Source organism: Hippopotamus amphibius, chromosome 15, assembly GCF_030028045.1.
Source record: "Hippopotamus amphibius kiboko isolate mHipAmp2 chromosome 15, mHipAmp2.hap2, whole genome shotgun sequence".
In the NCBI taxonomy this organism is placed as follows: Eukaryota; Metazoa; Chordata; class Mammalia; order Artiodactyla; family Hippopotamidae; genus Hippopotamus; species Hippopotamus amphibius.
In genome coordinates, this window is record NC_080200.1 from 23919132 (window position 1) to 23935633 (window position 16502).

Consider the following 16502-nt stretch of genomic DNA (forward strand, 5'->3'; position numbering starts at 1 on the left):
ATCTTATGTCTATAAATATTTTTTTTTCTATTCTGAAGACTACTAGATGTAAACCTTCAGTCCAAAATTCTAATGAGGGGACTTCCTTGGAGGTCCAGTGGTTAAGACTTTGCCTTCCAATGTAGGGGGTGCAACTTTGATCCCTGTTGGAGGCTAAGATCCCACATGTCTCGAGGCCAAAAAACCAAACCAAAACATAAAGCAGAAGAAATAATGTAAAAAAAATAAAGACTTCAAAAATGGTCCTTATTAAAAAAATCTTAAAAAAACAAAATCATACAAAAAAACATTAATGTGAACCCCAATTTCAAAAGAGTCCCAGCAACAACTGAATTCATGATTTTTCCTATTGAAACCTTCCTCTCTAGAAGTCTTCAAGTATTAGGAAATAGCAATTCCATTTTCCTTTCACTTGAGCCCAAACCATTAAATTATCTATCACTCCACATTCTTTCCTGGCAGAATTCTTTCTACCAATTTAATCCTATTGTGTCACTACCCTATTCAATCCAATCTTTGTCTCTCACTTGAAGCCTCCTAAATTGTCTTCTCACATCCAACCAACCTAGCTCCTTGCTCTATTCTCCAAACTATTTTAAAAATGTACATCTTACCAAGTTATATCACTACAAAATTTTCTTCAAGAAATTTTCATCTCACTCTTAATAAAACTAAAAATGCTTTCAAGTCATTTTAGTGAATCAGACAGAGTTGTGCAATGCAAATTTTCTTCCCATAGACTTCATCCTTCTTAGACCTCAGTTGCTAAAATAACATGAAAGGAAGCACAGTAGAGCTCTTTGATATTAAATATTAGAGTCTATTTATTTTGAGTAGGTGTGTAGATCTCAGACATTCATCAATTCACAGTCAGTTTAGCTCAACTCATCTTCTATTCATTGTGGCCTAGTATTTGAAAGTAATTGTTTTCAGCACAAGTTCTATAAAGGTGATCACAGAGTTTATAATCCACTGGGGCAAAAAGAATAGTTAAAGACAGGATTAAAATTGTGGTTTATCTTCTCAGTCATTTGTGAATTGGTATTTTTTCTTACTGATACAAAAATATTCAAATAATTTGTTGAACTAAATTTTATAACTTTGGAAGATTTTTTTTTTTTTTTTTTTGGTTTGGTTTACCAAGAGGCAACCTTAAAGGGAAATAATAAAGGTTGTTTTAAACTCCAATATCTGCTACCTTTTTTCTTTTTTTCCTAGAGATAAGAGCTAGAATAAGAGTAATTTTTTTAACTTAATAATACATTGGTTTTGGTAGTTAACCAAAGTCTCTGAATAACAACTGAAATGTTCTTGGTTCCCTTCATCTTGGAGAAAGAAGCAGCCTAGGTACACCCTCTTAATTGTAAATTATATAATAATCTTTTAGAGTTGTGAAAGAGTACACTCAGAGGATGTTACTTGGAAGATTATTCCCATATTATTCACTCTCTAAGCATCACTTGTAGATACTTTCTGTATAGATAAGCACTGTGCAAATATCTTTTTAAAGGCCCCCATGACATCCTTGTTTCTGAGACTGTAGATGAGGGGATTAAGCATGGGTGTGACAATGGTATAGGAGGCTGATACTACTTTGTCCTGCTCAGGGGTGTGAAATGACTGGGGCAGCACATACGTGTAGAAAGCAGCCCCATAGAAAATGCTGACTATGGTCAAGTGGGAAGAACAAGTGGTAAAGGCCTTTTTACGGCCCTCAGCAGAGTGCATGTGGTAGACAGTTAACAAGATGAGGGAGTAGGAGGATGAGATAATAAAGACAGGGATGAGCAACATAAGCACACAGCAGATGTACATCAAGGTTTCATACATGGATGTGTCAGCACAGGCCAATCTGAGAACTGCAGGGATCTCACAGAAGAAATGGTTGATAGTGCGGGAGCCACAGTAGGGGACATTCATGGTCATAGGGGTGAGCAGAAACCCATCCAGAGATCCTCCAAACCAGGCACCAGCAGCCAGAAACAGACATACTCTGTGGTTCATCAAGACTGGGTACCTAAGAGGGTTGCAGACAGCCACATAGCGGTCATAGGCCATGAGGCCCAATAGGAAGAACTCTGAGCCAAGCATGGTCACATAGAGGAAGATCTGGATGCCACAGGCCACAAAGGAAATCATCTTCTCCTTAGAAACCATGTCAACCAGGAGCTTTGGGACAGTGGTACAAATGAAAATGGTATCCATGATGGACAGGTGGCTGATCAGAAAGTACATGGGGGTGTGGAGGCGGGAGTCCACCTGAATCAAGACTATCATGACCAAATTTGCAGTTACAGCCACCACAAAAATAGCCAAAATAACTGCAAAGACGACCCCTGTAGCTTTACTGTTTACCAAAAGCCCCAGGAGGATAAAGTCAGAGGATGAAGTTTTATTACTCATTGACATTGCCTGTGATAGCTCCAGGAAAGCAGAAAGCCACAAATACCTGGGGAGAAAGAAAAGAGAGAGATAGAAAGAGAAAAAAAACACTTTCTATAGGGAAGAAACTCACAATTCAGATGACATCTCAGAGGGTACTGGTTCAAATAAAATTTTCAAAGTCACAATGCTAGGGAGGAAAAAGCAGACCAAAAGACACATCATAAATCAGTAACTATATAACTGTTTCTTCTTTTCAGAGATCAACCCTTTTTATTGTGTTCATGATTATGTTGCAATACATAGGTTATACTATATGCATAATAAAGTTGCTATATTTGGATTAGAGTTTTACTTATATCTGTCCTATTTGTCTGCATTTTGGTCTTCAGAGTCTTCTGGAGTTCATAGTAGGGCTAAGCAAATACTGGTTGGAGAAAAGGATGATTGACTCATTGGTCATTTGGATGGCTACATGTGCTAAAAATGAATAACTTAGGTAGTGAAAGGTGTAAAGTCAAAAAAACCAAACCAAACCAAACCAAACCGAACAAAAAATCTTGCTGTGTGTCTTCTCTACTATCAATACTTTCATTTCTGACCCTTCTGGTTACCAAATGTAAGTGAGTTTCTCCTCCTTACCAAGCAGTCTCCAACTCTTCAGACACTGGCTTGGCATCTTACGACTTAATTCAATTTTCACACTGTTTACCTGGAAGTAGCCTGGTATCCCACAGTTTAAGGGTTCAGTTGCATAAGACTGATGCTACCGCAGATGCCAATCACAAGTACAGGTCATTACCTGTGCTTCTCAAGTCCTGGCTATATAATGGAGTTTCCCATGACCCCTTCCATGAATTCAATTCAATTTTCTAGAACTCAGGAAGACATTTTACTTGCTAAATTGACTAGCATATAACTCAGGAACAAACAGGTGGAAGAGATACATATGGCAAAATATATATGAAGAGGCTATAAGTCATTGCTGATTAATTAAACCTCTACCCCATATCTTCCCCTTGGAGAAGTAGGAGATAGAAATTTAAAAGTTCCAAATCTCTAATCATATGGTTAGTTTCCTGGTAAGCTTAGATCTTTCTATTAACATAAAGTCATTAACATAAACTCAGGTGTGTTTGGAAGGAACACCTTATGAATAACAAGAGACACCTGCAAGGCTCCTTTCCTTTAGGAAATTCTGGGTATTTTAGGATCTCTGGGCCAGGAATGGAAACAAACACCAAATATATATTTCTTATTATACAGCACAATAACACAAAGCATTAGAAAATTCTATTAGGACATCATGAATAAAAAGTTTAAGCTATCTTATTTTCCTAGGTTCTCTGGTAGCTTTCCCACAATCTACTTGTTCTTTTTTGTATGCTTTTAGTCTGATCTCAGCAGAGCAAAGTGATCCTGAAAAACCTACATCAGACCAGGTCACTTGACACTCAAAGCTCTGCAATGCTACTTCACATCCCACTTCAAGGTCCATCATATTGTGACACTTTCACCCTCTGAAGTTATTTCCTCCCCAATCCAATGCATTTGCTCTGGTGCTGTATGTAGCTCCTTTCGTAACAAGGAAGAGCTAAATCTAACTACATGTTGGATCTGTTTCTTTTACTTTAACCTTTGTTTCCTGTTGCTTTTGTTCACTAAAAGGATACTGTCTATACATAATGACCTGTCTCAGGGAATCCTCCCCCTCTGCCTGAATGTTAAACCAAAGTGTCTTTGTTCAGGGAAACATCTGGACCCTGTCCACCTGGGGATGACTGCAAGAAAAAATAAATTAACACTTCCCCTCCCCAAGGCTGGCCATTTCAAGGGATATTTGCAAAACTTACAGCCTTTTCACTTTACTTCCTCATCTCCTCTCCCTCTCTGTTTATAAAAGAAAACTGGCATCCAAACCCCGATAAGATGATTATTTTGAGACAGAAATCTGCCATCTTCTAGGTCTGCTGGCTTTTTGAATAAAGTCATATTCCTTAACTCAATGCTTTGTCTCTGATTTATTGGCCTGCCGTGCAGAGAGCAGAGTGAGCTTGGACTCGGTAACACTATGACCTCCTTGCTGAAACTTTGTCCCCATTTTGTGGGAGTTCCCCAGCCCAAGTCCTTTGCTTCTGCCCTAACCCAGTCCTGGGTCTCCTTCTCACATCTGTATATGATCATCCCCTCATGTTTTTCAGGGTTTTACTCAAAATCCAGCTTCTCAAAAAGATCTAGTCTTTAGGATTTATGACTTCATATTTTTCATATTCCTTAACATCTGTCATATACATTCATTTTATTTGGGAATTTCTTTCCTGCCCAATAGGCAGTAAGTTTAATATAAGCAAGGATGTTTGCCTATTTTGTTTACTGTGTGCTTCCAAAATATAAAATAATGTCTAGCATCTGATAATTTTTCTTAAATATTTAAATGAATGATTATAAAGCATATGTAATCTATAAAATGCATTTTTTTACTTTTTAAGATGATCCATTTTTAGTAGATTTCCTTTAAAATCCACCCTAGTATGTTCTATAAAATGTGCCGAAGTGAGATTAAAATGTAAATTCCATGACCTTGTGTTTATCTTCAATCCAAAATAACATGACCATAAAATAGGATTCACCCACATTTTCTAATAAGAAATTTAGTTCTAAGAAACAGAAAAACATCAAAAGTATCTAAGATCCAACAGTAATGCAAATTTTACATCTTAATCATTGAGGTTTTATGTATACAAATTTGAGGCAATCATGCTCTATGACAAAAATCAACATTCTTTTCAAAAAGGGAACTCACCTCTTTATCTCTCTTCTGAATCTGATTTGTTGTGACAGCTATTCATTCATTATGTCCCAATGATGATGCAAAAGATAACTGTGGTTTCAGATGTAATAATCTGTCCAGAGTTTGTAGTGTAGATGTTAATAATATAGTTTGAACACACCTTCTATTACACAGGTAAAAGCACAGAAATCATTATGCATGGTTTTTCTTAGCAGCAAGTTCCATCTATTATCAGAAAAATTGTGTAGCAAAAATGCTACTATTATTTTGGCATTTTATTAAATTAGAAATTCTGTAATATATTTAAATTACTGTTAAAAAAATTGTGCAAGACAAATTAATGTTCATTCTCCAACTCAAAGATCCCTCTGTGCTAATCCCCACCCTATGAATATGGTCCCTTAGTTGGCAACAGAGATTTGCAATTGTGATTATGTTAAGGATGATGGGATGAGAATATTATTCTGGAATGTCCCATTGTGCCCAGTGTAAATACAAGGGCCCTTATAAGAGGATAGCAGGGAAGAGGAAGGCAGGAATCAGAGGATGAGATGTGACATTATTAATAGAGATCCAGGTGATACAAATGCTGGTTTTGAAAATGAAGGGACCATGAGGCAAGGAATTGAGTGGTCTGTAGAATCTGAAAAGGCTAGGAAATGGATTCTCCACAAACACTTTCAGAAATAAATATAGACATCCTGACATCTTACTTTTAGCCCAGCATGACCAGTTTTGGATTTGTGGCCTCCAGACAGTAAAATAATACATTTGTGCCATTTTAAGGCACTTAATGTGTGGTATTTGAACAGTAGCCACAAGAAACTAATATACTTTAAATAATTTTATCAGATTTTAAACATAAATATATTGAGGTATGTTGCTAATAATAAAATATCCAGCACCCATGCAGTGCTCACTGTGTGCCAGGCCTCTTTCTGCATGCTCTAGTGTGGTGATGTAGTCACTCTTCACAACACCTCCATGGGGCAAATTGCTGTAATGATCACCATCTTATGGCTGGAGAAACTGAGGCACAGAGGACAAGTGGTGCAGCTGGGTCCTGGCTCAAAGATAGGACTTTATTTTCCATACACCCCATAGCTACACTCAGCGGGCCCCTAAATGCAGAAAATGCTTTTAAGCAGCAGTTAAGTTTACAGCCAGCTAAAAAAAGTCAAATGAACACAAGCTGCAATGCCATAATTGCACTTCAGAAAAACTTGATTTTCTGGACAAAAGTTGTCAACAAAATTACAAAGTAACAAAATGAAGATAATTATCCTCAGAAATTCAAAATGCTTTCTAACTCCTGGGCAATCTCTAGTCATCATATATATACACACAGATGCCTGGGTTCCTACTGAGGACAATGAAAAAACGAAAAGACTTCATCAAAAGTACCCCGGAAAAGATCCGGCAAACACAAGACTCACAAATCTCACTGATGAACATCCGCTGCTGAGGGCTAATTCTTATCTCCAAGTAAGCTTGATAATGCCCCATCCAAAATATGCCACTGTCTGTCTTTCACCACTATCACCACTAATACTTATACAGCCCTGAATAAATGGTACCATATTTCCTTTTGAATCCAGAATTCAATAAAGTCCTTGTAATGTGTGTCTGGAGAAGCAGCAGAATTCACTCAACAGTAAATAACTCCTAAAGACAAGACTATTACATGAAATTGACTAAATAATAAATAAAAAGGACATTTCAAAATATTGCATGGAGGTTTGAACCCATTTAAAATCCTTGTGAAATTAACTGAAATGTCCCAGGAGCTATCCTGTCAGTGATATACAAATCTAAAATCGTAAACTAAATTATCAAGCATTTTAAAAATAAAATTTCCCTCTTCTACTATATTTTCCTGGGTACAGATGCTCCCAAATGGGGAGGGGAGATAGTTGTTTTGAGTATCATATTTGAAAAGGTTCAGTCAAATGTTAACTCTGTGATCAGACCCCAATATTTTTATGGTTATGTATACATTTTTTGTTGAAACACAGTATGTTATTGTCTTAAACCAAAGTCCTCCTACAGGTGGTAGTACTTTTCAAGTTTCCCTTCTGTGAATCTAGGATAACATCTGGTTATATGGGACCAGATGTTTTCAACACAATTTTGCCTACTGGAGCTGGATCAGAGTTAGTTAAATAATTAAATAATATCATTTGAAAACTAAAGGTGTTCCAACCTTCTTTCCAACCAGCTGGTCCCCTCTCTTTTTCTGGGTGATTTCATAAAAACAACTCCCACCACTTTCTCCCCTGCTTATGTATGATGAATCACTGAACACTTGGTGCCACATTCCTCTAACTCATGTGCTGTGTGAGGCTACGAGATGTGATGAAATGTGAGGCTGTTAGTGTGACTGTACTCAGCTGTGCATTGGATGCCCAAAGTTAAAGGTTTGGAGCAGAAGTGTAACTTGCTCTAACTCTTGCCTTTTGTACAAGCACAAAGAAGCTTCCTCAACAGGATAGATACTCGAAAGCACTGGTTACTTTATCTTCAGCTGCACAGGCCACAGAGTATAGAAATGGGCTTGGAGCTGCCAAGCTTATTCAACTTGAACCTCTAGTTGAGAGCTAGATTGTACCAACAGTGAATATCTAGGGAGGACTGTCATAAATTGCTGATGGGAATGAGAGTAGGTATTATTTTTGTTAGAGAGAACAGAAATTCAATATCAGGATTTTAAAAATAACATGTATAAACTTCCACTCCTAGGAAATTTTATGTAGAAATTAAGAAACAAGTGAGCAACTTTGTACAAATATTCATCTTGGTATTTTGCTATAGTAAGAAAGCAGTGGCAGCTAAAGCTTCTGTTAATGGACGTATACAAAATAATTTACTTTTTAGTATTAGAATTCATAAGAGAATCCCAAGCACCCCTTAAGGATATGAGGTGGGCCTATAATCGTTATGGTATGACAGTTTCATTGTATTCTAAAGTGAAAGATATGGCACAGTTACAATTTCCTATGATATAATATATATATGACAAGGATATATTTATCACTAATATATATGTGATAAGGATGTATATACACATACATACACACATGCATTTTAATATGCCTATGTGTGCATATATATATACATATGTGTAAATATATGTAATTATGAAGTGAATCAAAGTTTTACTAATGATGGAGTTTCAAGGACATCTGTTTGGTCTGACTGTATTTTCTGTCTTACTACAATTATAGATTATATGTGTAAAATTAATTTAACTTCAAGTCAGCGAATAAGCCTCCTATTCACAATTTGGGCAATAAATATTTATAACTTTCTAGTTTTCAGTCTTTAAAAATCTGTAGGGTGACTAAGATGTGTTAAATTTACATCAGAATCCTGCTCACATCAGCTCCTGCATTCTTTTCAACTATTAACCCTCCATATTGCAAGATGTCAATATATGTACGTTAGTCTCTGTATATTAAATTTCAAGTGGCTTACTAACATACACACATCAAAAATAATCAGAAAATATGAAAATTACAATAACATATTAGAAAAGTAAAATATTTTTTATCAAAGAGAGAAGAAATTTAAACCAAAGAATGACCACAAGTTGTAGAGATTCACCCATTGGTGCAAACAACTCCAGTTTGCTAATGTAAATTTCCCAGTTTTCTACAATCTCTTCAGATTCTTAGATGTCAGTTTACCCTTTGCTCCTCACACAGTTTAATCTGATTTTTATGTAGACCCTGTATGCCAATGCCCTGGGTGAAAATCCAGGGCCTGCCATTTATTAGCCATATGACATTGGGAAGGTTCCTTTTCAAGTTTGTTCATGACCAAAAGTACATCAGAGCAGCACTGTCCTCAGGGTTATTGGGAGAATTTTGTGTAATGCCCTCATAATAATACCTGGTACCTAATAATATTATGGAAATGTTAGGATCTCCCTTAACTCAAAATAAGTAACTCTCCACTTTGGTAATTTTGGAAACAGGACAGGCTCCTGAATGAGAAAATTGTGTTAACTTCTGAATTTGAAAATGGGCACTACTTAAAACCTTGTTTTAATCACTTTAATCACTGTTGTAATGATTTCCAAGAATTTAAAGCAAACATTATAGTAAAAATAATGATATAATTTTTAGATTATAAATCTAAGATTTTATAAGATTTATTTTCAATTTAAAAAATAGCACTGGATGGGCTTCCTATGTGGTGCAGTGGTTAAGAATCTGCCTGCCAATGCAGGGGACAAGGGTTCAAGCCCTGCTCCAGGAAGATCCTACATGCCACAGAGCAACTAACCTCGTGAGCCACAGCTATTGAGCCTGCACTTTAGAGCCCGTGAGCCACCCATGAGCTGCATTGAGCCCATGTGCTGCAGCTACTGAAGCCCATGCACCTAGAGCCTGTGCTCCACAACAAGAGAAGGCACGGCCATGAGGAGCCCACGCACCACAATGAAGAGTAGCCCCCACTCACCGCAACTAAAGAAAGCCCGCACACAGCAAAAAAGACCCAACACAGCCATAAAATAAATAAATAAATAAATAAATAAATAAATAAATAAATAAATTTTACAAAAAGGAAAAGAAAAGAAAATAACACTGGACCAGTTCTGTGTCTTGAAATTGAAACCATTTAGCACATGCACAGCATATGTTACAATCTAGTTCTTAAAAATACTCATAACACAGATTTTTATAATCTTTCAAATTAGAAAGGAACATTATTTACAGGGAGTTATGACTTCTGTCAAATTTATATTCAGTTTTCTCTCAAGCAAGTTTTCCCACAATTTATCCAGGGATGCAGAGAAACAGCTGTCTCTGTTGCAACTTCATCAGTTCTATACAAGGTGAGGTCCAGTGATATAGATTAAACTGTGTTCAAATCTGTTTCTCTATTTTATCTTTCTAAGGTTATTGGCTACTCATTAAAATCACTGACCATTGAAGGGAAACACTGTGGAAATTCAGGAAAAGAACAATTTTGATAATGTCAACTTATGTATGTAATCATAAGCCTTGTTCTAACATCAACCTTTTCTGTCAATACAGAAAAAAAGCATCTTTATGTCTCTACACCTGAGCAAATGCCTACCTATGACATTTACCTGTTAGTAGCTCCAAAGGAGGGTGGATATCTATCACAAATATAGCAAAAACAAAAACAAAAAACAAAAACAAAAAACCCACAGTGTTTCTTTGCAGCATCCTTAATTTTAAAATGCTTAAACAGAAATGATATCAGAATTTGTGAAGTTGGAAAGAATTTAAGTATTTTTCTTTTGCTTCCAGCTTCACCTTTGACAGACAATTTTGTGTAAACTTGTAAAAGCTACCTCATTTCTTTGATTTTCAGTTTTTACTGTAACACTTCAAACCTGGATATCCCAGGAAAAAGAAAAAGAAAAAGATGATTTACACAAACATTAAAGTATGTATTTTCAAGTGAGAAGTCTTCTAAAATGAAATGACATTTATTCATTTAAATTAATAATATTTTATAACTGGAAAATTTCTTGGTACTTGGGATGCACCAGAGAACAAAAATCAAGATACTTGTTCTTGCTCATGTGATGAGAAAAATCTGATATAATTGAATAAAGTTAAAAATTGAATAAAATAAAATAAAGCAAAATGAATAATCAAGAATTTATACTATAGAAATTTATTTTTCATCATTATATTCTTATCTAATCATGTAAGCCCAGATGATATAGCAGAAGAAAAACTCTAAATATTTTATTGAAATTTAGTTCTCTTGGATATGGAAAGAAGCACTCATTGAGTGTTTGGTAAATATTAGGCAAGACCATGATAGTCTTGCAAATTTAAGCAGTTGTGCCCTCAACACAATCCCAACTCATAAAAAAAAAAAAAAAAAAACAAACAAAAAAAAAAACTTCTGGTTTGGGATAATTATATATGAATCAGCCTGTTGTTTGAATTAAATAACCTTTAAATGCCATGAAATGATGCATTATTACAATTGTCCTGCCTCATGTAAATCACTTCTTTACAGAGTCAGTACCTAAAGTTTCAAGTGTTCTGTTTTCACAGGGTTATCAGAAATCTTAGCAGGACTTTACATTGTTCAAAGTGAGTTCTCTAACTTGGCAGGGATGTACTGCCACTTTCTAGGCAACAGTGAATAATATTCTATTTTCAGGATTGATGATCATTCATTTATGTCTGAAACCATTCTTGGTATTCAATAAAGGAGTTAATAGAGTGTTGAATAAGCAGACTTTGTATCATCCATTATTACAGCTTTTATATTATATAAATACACATTTTAATTTGTTGTGTAAGTGAAATAACTATGTGGAAGAAATGGTTCAGTTAATTTTATGCCCATATCCCTCACCTGTAGAAATATCCCAGATGAGGTCTGACTGCCTCTCAACATGGAACATCAGGTCCTTGGTACACCAGCCAGACTGGCATATAACAGAAAATGAACATAGTTTTTATCAGCATGTTACTCCCAGAGGGATTTTTTTCCCCAGGTCATTATCAGGATTAAGAAGCCGACAGCTGCATATTGTGCCACAGGCTTCCCTCCTTTGGAAATTGTCTACTAATTAATAGCAAGGTTTGGCACAAGATCACAAGACCAGACGTCAGAAGACATGGTTCCAAGGCTCTCATCTGCCTCTTGCTTGGGAGAGGCAATAATTTTTTCTGAATATCAGCTTCTCTATCTCCCATGAGGCTACTTCCTTCTCAAAATACTTGGTATAGTTCTGTGAAGATCAGAATCAAAATCAGAAATGCAGTTGAATATGCTTTGAAAAATGGAACAGTTTCTGTTCATGTTTTCCCTGTAATTGACAGCAGTACCTGACATCTTCCCAATATGCAAATTGTATTTTGAGTTAATTTAAATTATCACCATTTATTTTTCATTTTCAAGTTAGTAACATTATAGTTTTTAATTTAATTTAATTTTATATTTGGCTATAGTTGATTTACAATGTTGTGTTGGTTTCAGGTGCACCACAAAGTGGTTTAGTTATATGCATACATATATCCATTCCTTTTCAGATTCTTTTCCTATGTAGGTAATTACAGAATATTGTGTAGAGTTCGCTGTACTACATTGTAGGCCCTTGTTGATTATCCATTTTACATATAGCAGTGTGTATATGTGAATCCAAAACTCCTAATTTGTCCCCCACTCCATCTTTCCACTTTGGTAAACATAAATTTCTTTTAGAAGTCTGTGAGTCTGAAAAGAAAAAAGGATAATAAACATTTGACTTATTATATCTAAAATGTGGAAAGTTAAGCTAGGTCTGAACAGCTCAGAAACAAGGTGAATTATGCTAAAAGAACCCTCAATTGCTTGAAGTTAGATTACCTAGGTATATCTAAACTCTACAGGTAGAACTAAAACTGAGACTTGGCTAAAAATATGCATAAAATTCTATGAGTTCTCAGATCCTCAGATTCACTTCATGAAGCTGGAAAGTTGCCCTTCCCCTAAGCGACAAAACAGGAGCACTTTATTTATGTAGATATTGAACAAAGCGGTCTCTGGTTTGGAAAAATATTCATGCATGAGTGTATAAGTTGAAAGTCCACACAGTGAATTATGAGAAGCTCCCATTTGTTTTGCTTACTTTAGTTCTGCAAATGCTGGGGACCTGCAGAAAGACTCCTTTCAGAGGAAGCAGATCACTTCAAAGAAAATACCTAGAAATACTGACATCTGGCATTCCTCAGATCAATGTTTCATTGAGATCATAGTTCAATGAAATCTACCAATTATTAGGACTCTGGCACAGAGACCTCCCCAGCAGCAGAGAGTTGGGATGACTAGTTCTTTGAGAAACACATTAAAATAAATAACAGAATTCAAAACAAATAATAATAATTTTAATAAAGATGAAAGTGTGTGCAGTGACAAAGAAATCAAAAGAAATCAAAATTGAACTCTAATTTATCTACTTAGAGAGGTGAGAATAGATATTAAGCTGGAACAAGTTATTCTAAAATAAAACATTTTAGGGAGAAGTGACTAAGCATCATGGAGGTGTAATGCATTCCTCCTTTTATCCCCCTTTTTAAGAAATGATTTAGATATCTATTCACAATCAAAAGAACATTTGTGGGTGTTGTGGGTATAGCACAATACACCAAGGTATCTGAGAAGTCTAACTCACCTGTGAATCCAGTAGTAAACAAATAGACCTTGCTATGTACTGAGAAAACTAAGGAGCAAGGGAATCTGCCCAGACCCCTCTCACTGTGGTCAGGATAAAACTTGGAAAGTGGAAAGTGTGGATCTGGGCATATTTCATATTTCCACACTTGAGAGAAAATTTGAAGATGTTCAGCCTTTCTATTGGTAGACTCCAGTACATCACTGGGGCTAAACAAAACAAAACAAAACAAAACAGTAAAACAACACAACAAAACAAAACAAAAACATGTATAGGTGAAAAACAAGTGAGTGCCTGGCTACCTCATTTGTGGTGGGCATGGCTGAAAATATGGAAATACTCAGTTCTTTCTCACAGTACCCAAAGTACTGAGATGGGATCTACATTGCTAGGGAAGGAAGGCTATTGCTGAGAGGGTAAATAAAAGTTTCAGAGTGCACTAGAGGGACTGTGTTCAGCAAGATGTCTGCTCAGAAGCCTGTGAGATTATCATACCAAGGGAGTACCAGATAAGGTCCACATGTAACCCTTAATGCCCTGACTGCTAAACCCACACCTCACCTCAATCTGCAGTTTGAGTTTCACCTTTCCAGGTGAGGTGAGAGAGAACTCTGGTATACAGGGAACATACTCAGAAAACAGACCACAATCTGTGGTCAAGAAAGAAATCATAAGTTGAATTATAGTGCCACCTTCTGGAAAATAAAAGAGGTTTTCAGTAGCTAGTCTGATAGGTCATAATAAACAGAGAAGAAAACAATTTTAAGGATTCTGTCACAAGAGAGAGCAAGAAATGTGCAATAGGTGTACTGATACAAAGAGAAAGAAAACTCCAAATAATAACAACATCATCAAAAAGAACAACCCATCTGAAGATAACTAGCAAATATTTAAGGATATGTCTGCTAATTCATATATAGAAGCATTAATGTGAATCTCCAAAGAACAGCAATGAAAAAAAAAATCAAGGAAACATGCCATCACAAAGGAAAACTAATAATTCTCCAATGACAGAACTCAGAAGAACAGTGTAATTCATTGATCAAGGACTGAAAATTGTTGTTTTGAAGAAACTCAGTGTGTTATAAGAAAACTCAGAAAGACAATTGTATTAAATCTCAAAAAAAAAAGGGGGGGGGGCATTATCAGAATAAGATATTTACCAAAGAAATAGAATTCATCAAAAAGAACCAGACAGCAGTCCTGGAAATAAAAAAATCAATTAATGAAATGAAACATGCAACAGACAGCATCTACAGTAGACTATAAGAAATGAAAGAATAGTAAGTAAGAGAACAGAAAATTAGAAATAATGAAGATGGAGACAAAGAAACAAAAATGAATGGAAAGGAATGAAGAAAGCATATGTGTTATATAGGAATTCATCAAAAGGTTAAATATGAGAGTAATTGGTATATTCTATAAGAAAAGGAGAAAGAAACCAAACATTTATTTAAAGAAATAATAACTGAGAACTTCACAAACTCGGGGTGAGAACTGAATAACTAAATACACAAAGCTAATAGATCACCCTATTATCTCAATAAAATAGATCTTACCCAGGACCATTTCTTAAAATGGTTGAAAATCATTAATAAATTACAATTATGAAAGCAAGTGGAGAAAAAAAATTGTGACCTACAAAGGAATTCCCATGTGGCTATTAGTGAATTTCTTAGCAGAAATTATAAAGACCAAGAGACAGTGAAATGCCATGTTCAAATTATGAAAGAAAAAATTGCCCACCAATAATACTCTATTTGGCAAAATTATTCTCTTGATATGAAAAGAAATAAAGACTTCCCTAGACAAATAAAAGCTGAGGAAATTCATCCTCACTAGATGTATCAAGTGAGAAATGCTGAAATGAGGTTTTCAAGCTGAAATGAAAAGATGCTAATTTGCAACACTGAACCATACAAAAATATACAACCCAGTGGTTAAAAACAAATATACAGTCAGACCTGGAAACTCTAAAATCTGTAATGTGATAATGTGTTACCCACTTAACTATATAGTATAAAGCTCAAAGGAAAAGAGTATTGAAAATAATTATAGCTACTATAATTTTTAAATTCATTTATAATGAAAATGAGTTAAAATATATAAAAATATAAATATAAAAACATAAAAAGATGGGAAAAATGTGTACAGGTTTTGCAAATGATTGCAGTTAAGTTGCCATCATCTTAAAATGGACTTTTGAAAAAAAATCTACAACATATATATCCAAAGCCTTCAGTTAAGCAGAAAGTAAAAACCTAGAGAAGATACACTAAAGAAAATATAAAGTAGAACATACCACCAAGGAAAATCACTAACTGACAAAAGTAAGCAGAGATAGAAGGGAAAAAATGGAAGTACAAAACAAATAGATAACAATTTAAAATATGGAATTAGTAATTCATTACATATCAATAATAACTGTAAATGTAAATATTGGGTGGGTGAAAGTTTTGTTCATTTTTTTCCATAAGATGGCTCTAGTAGCACTTAGTTGTCTTTAACTTCATTTGAAACAATTTTGTTAGATTGTATGTGACAGCTATCATATCAGTGTGCATTTTAAAAAACATCTAAACTGGTGAATTTTTGTATAGCCATTTTAATATTGAAGATGGAAGAAGAAAACAATATTTTTGACATGTTATGCTTTATTATTTTGAGAAAGGTAAAAATGCAACTGAAGTGCACAAAAAGATTTTTGCAGTGTGTGTAGAAAGTGATGTGACTGATCAAATGTGTCAAAAGTGGTTTGCAAAGTTTCATGTTGGAGATTTCTTGTTGGCAATGCTCCACAGTCAGGTAGAACAGTAACAAGGGACAAAGAAGATCATTGCATGATAACAAAGGAGGCACTTCATCAGGAAGTTATACAATTGTAAATATATACACAAATAACATAGGAACACTTAAGTAATATAAGCAAATATTTACAGACCAAAAAAGAGAAATAGACAGCAAAACCCCATTTCAGGAATGGATATATCCTCCAGACAAAAGAATCAGCAAGAAAACAATGGGTTTGAACCATATATTAAATCAAGTGCACCTAACAGTTATCCATAGAACTTTCTATCAAACAGAAGCAGAATACACATTCTTCTCAAGTGTAGATAGAACATTCTCCAGGGTAGACCATATGATAGGACATGAAATAAATCTTAGCAAATT

General features: G+C 35.1%; 1 protein-coding gene across 1 annotated transcript; it reads right to left on the reverse strand.

The window, feature by feature from the left end:
* Window positions 1–1449: 1449 nt before the first annotated feature.
* Window positions 1450–2409, reverse strand: LOC130837105 (olfactory receptor 2T11). Its single transcript, XM_057709895.1, has one exon. It carries the CDS (start codon window positions 2407–2409, stop codon window positions 1450–1452), a length of 960 nt encoding a protein of 319 aa, XP_057565878.1.
* Window positions 2410–16502: the final 14093 nt, after the last annotated feature.

Excerpts from the sequence above, each read along its gene's own strand:
- LOC130837105 (XM_057709895.1), bottom strand. The coding sequence starts at position 2,409 with ATGTCAATGAGTAATAAAACTTCATCCTCTGACTTTATCCTCCTGGGG.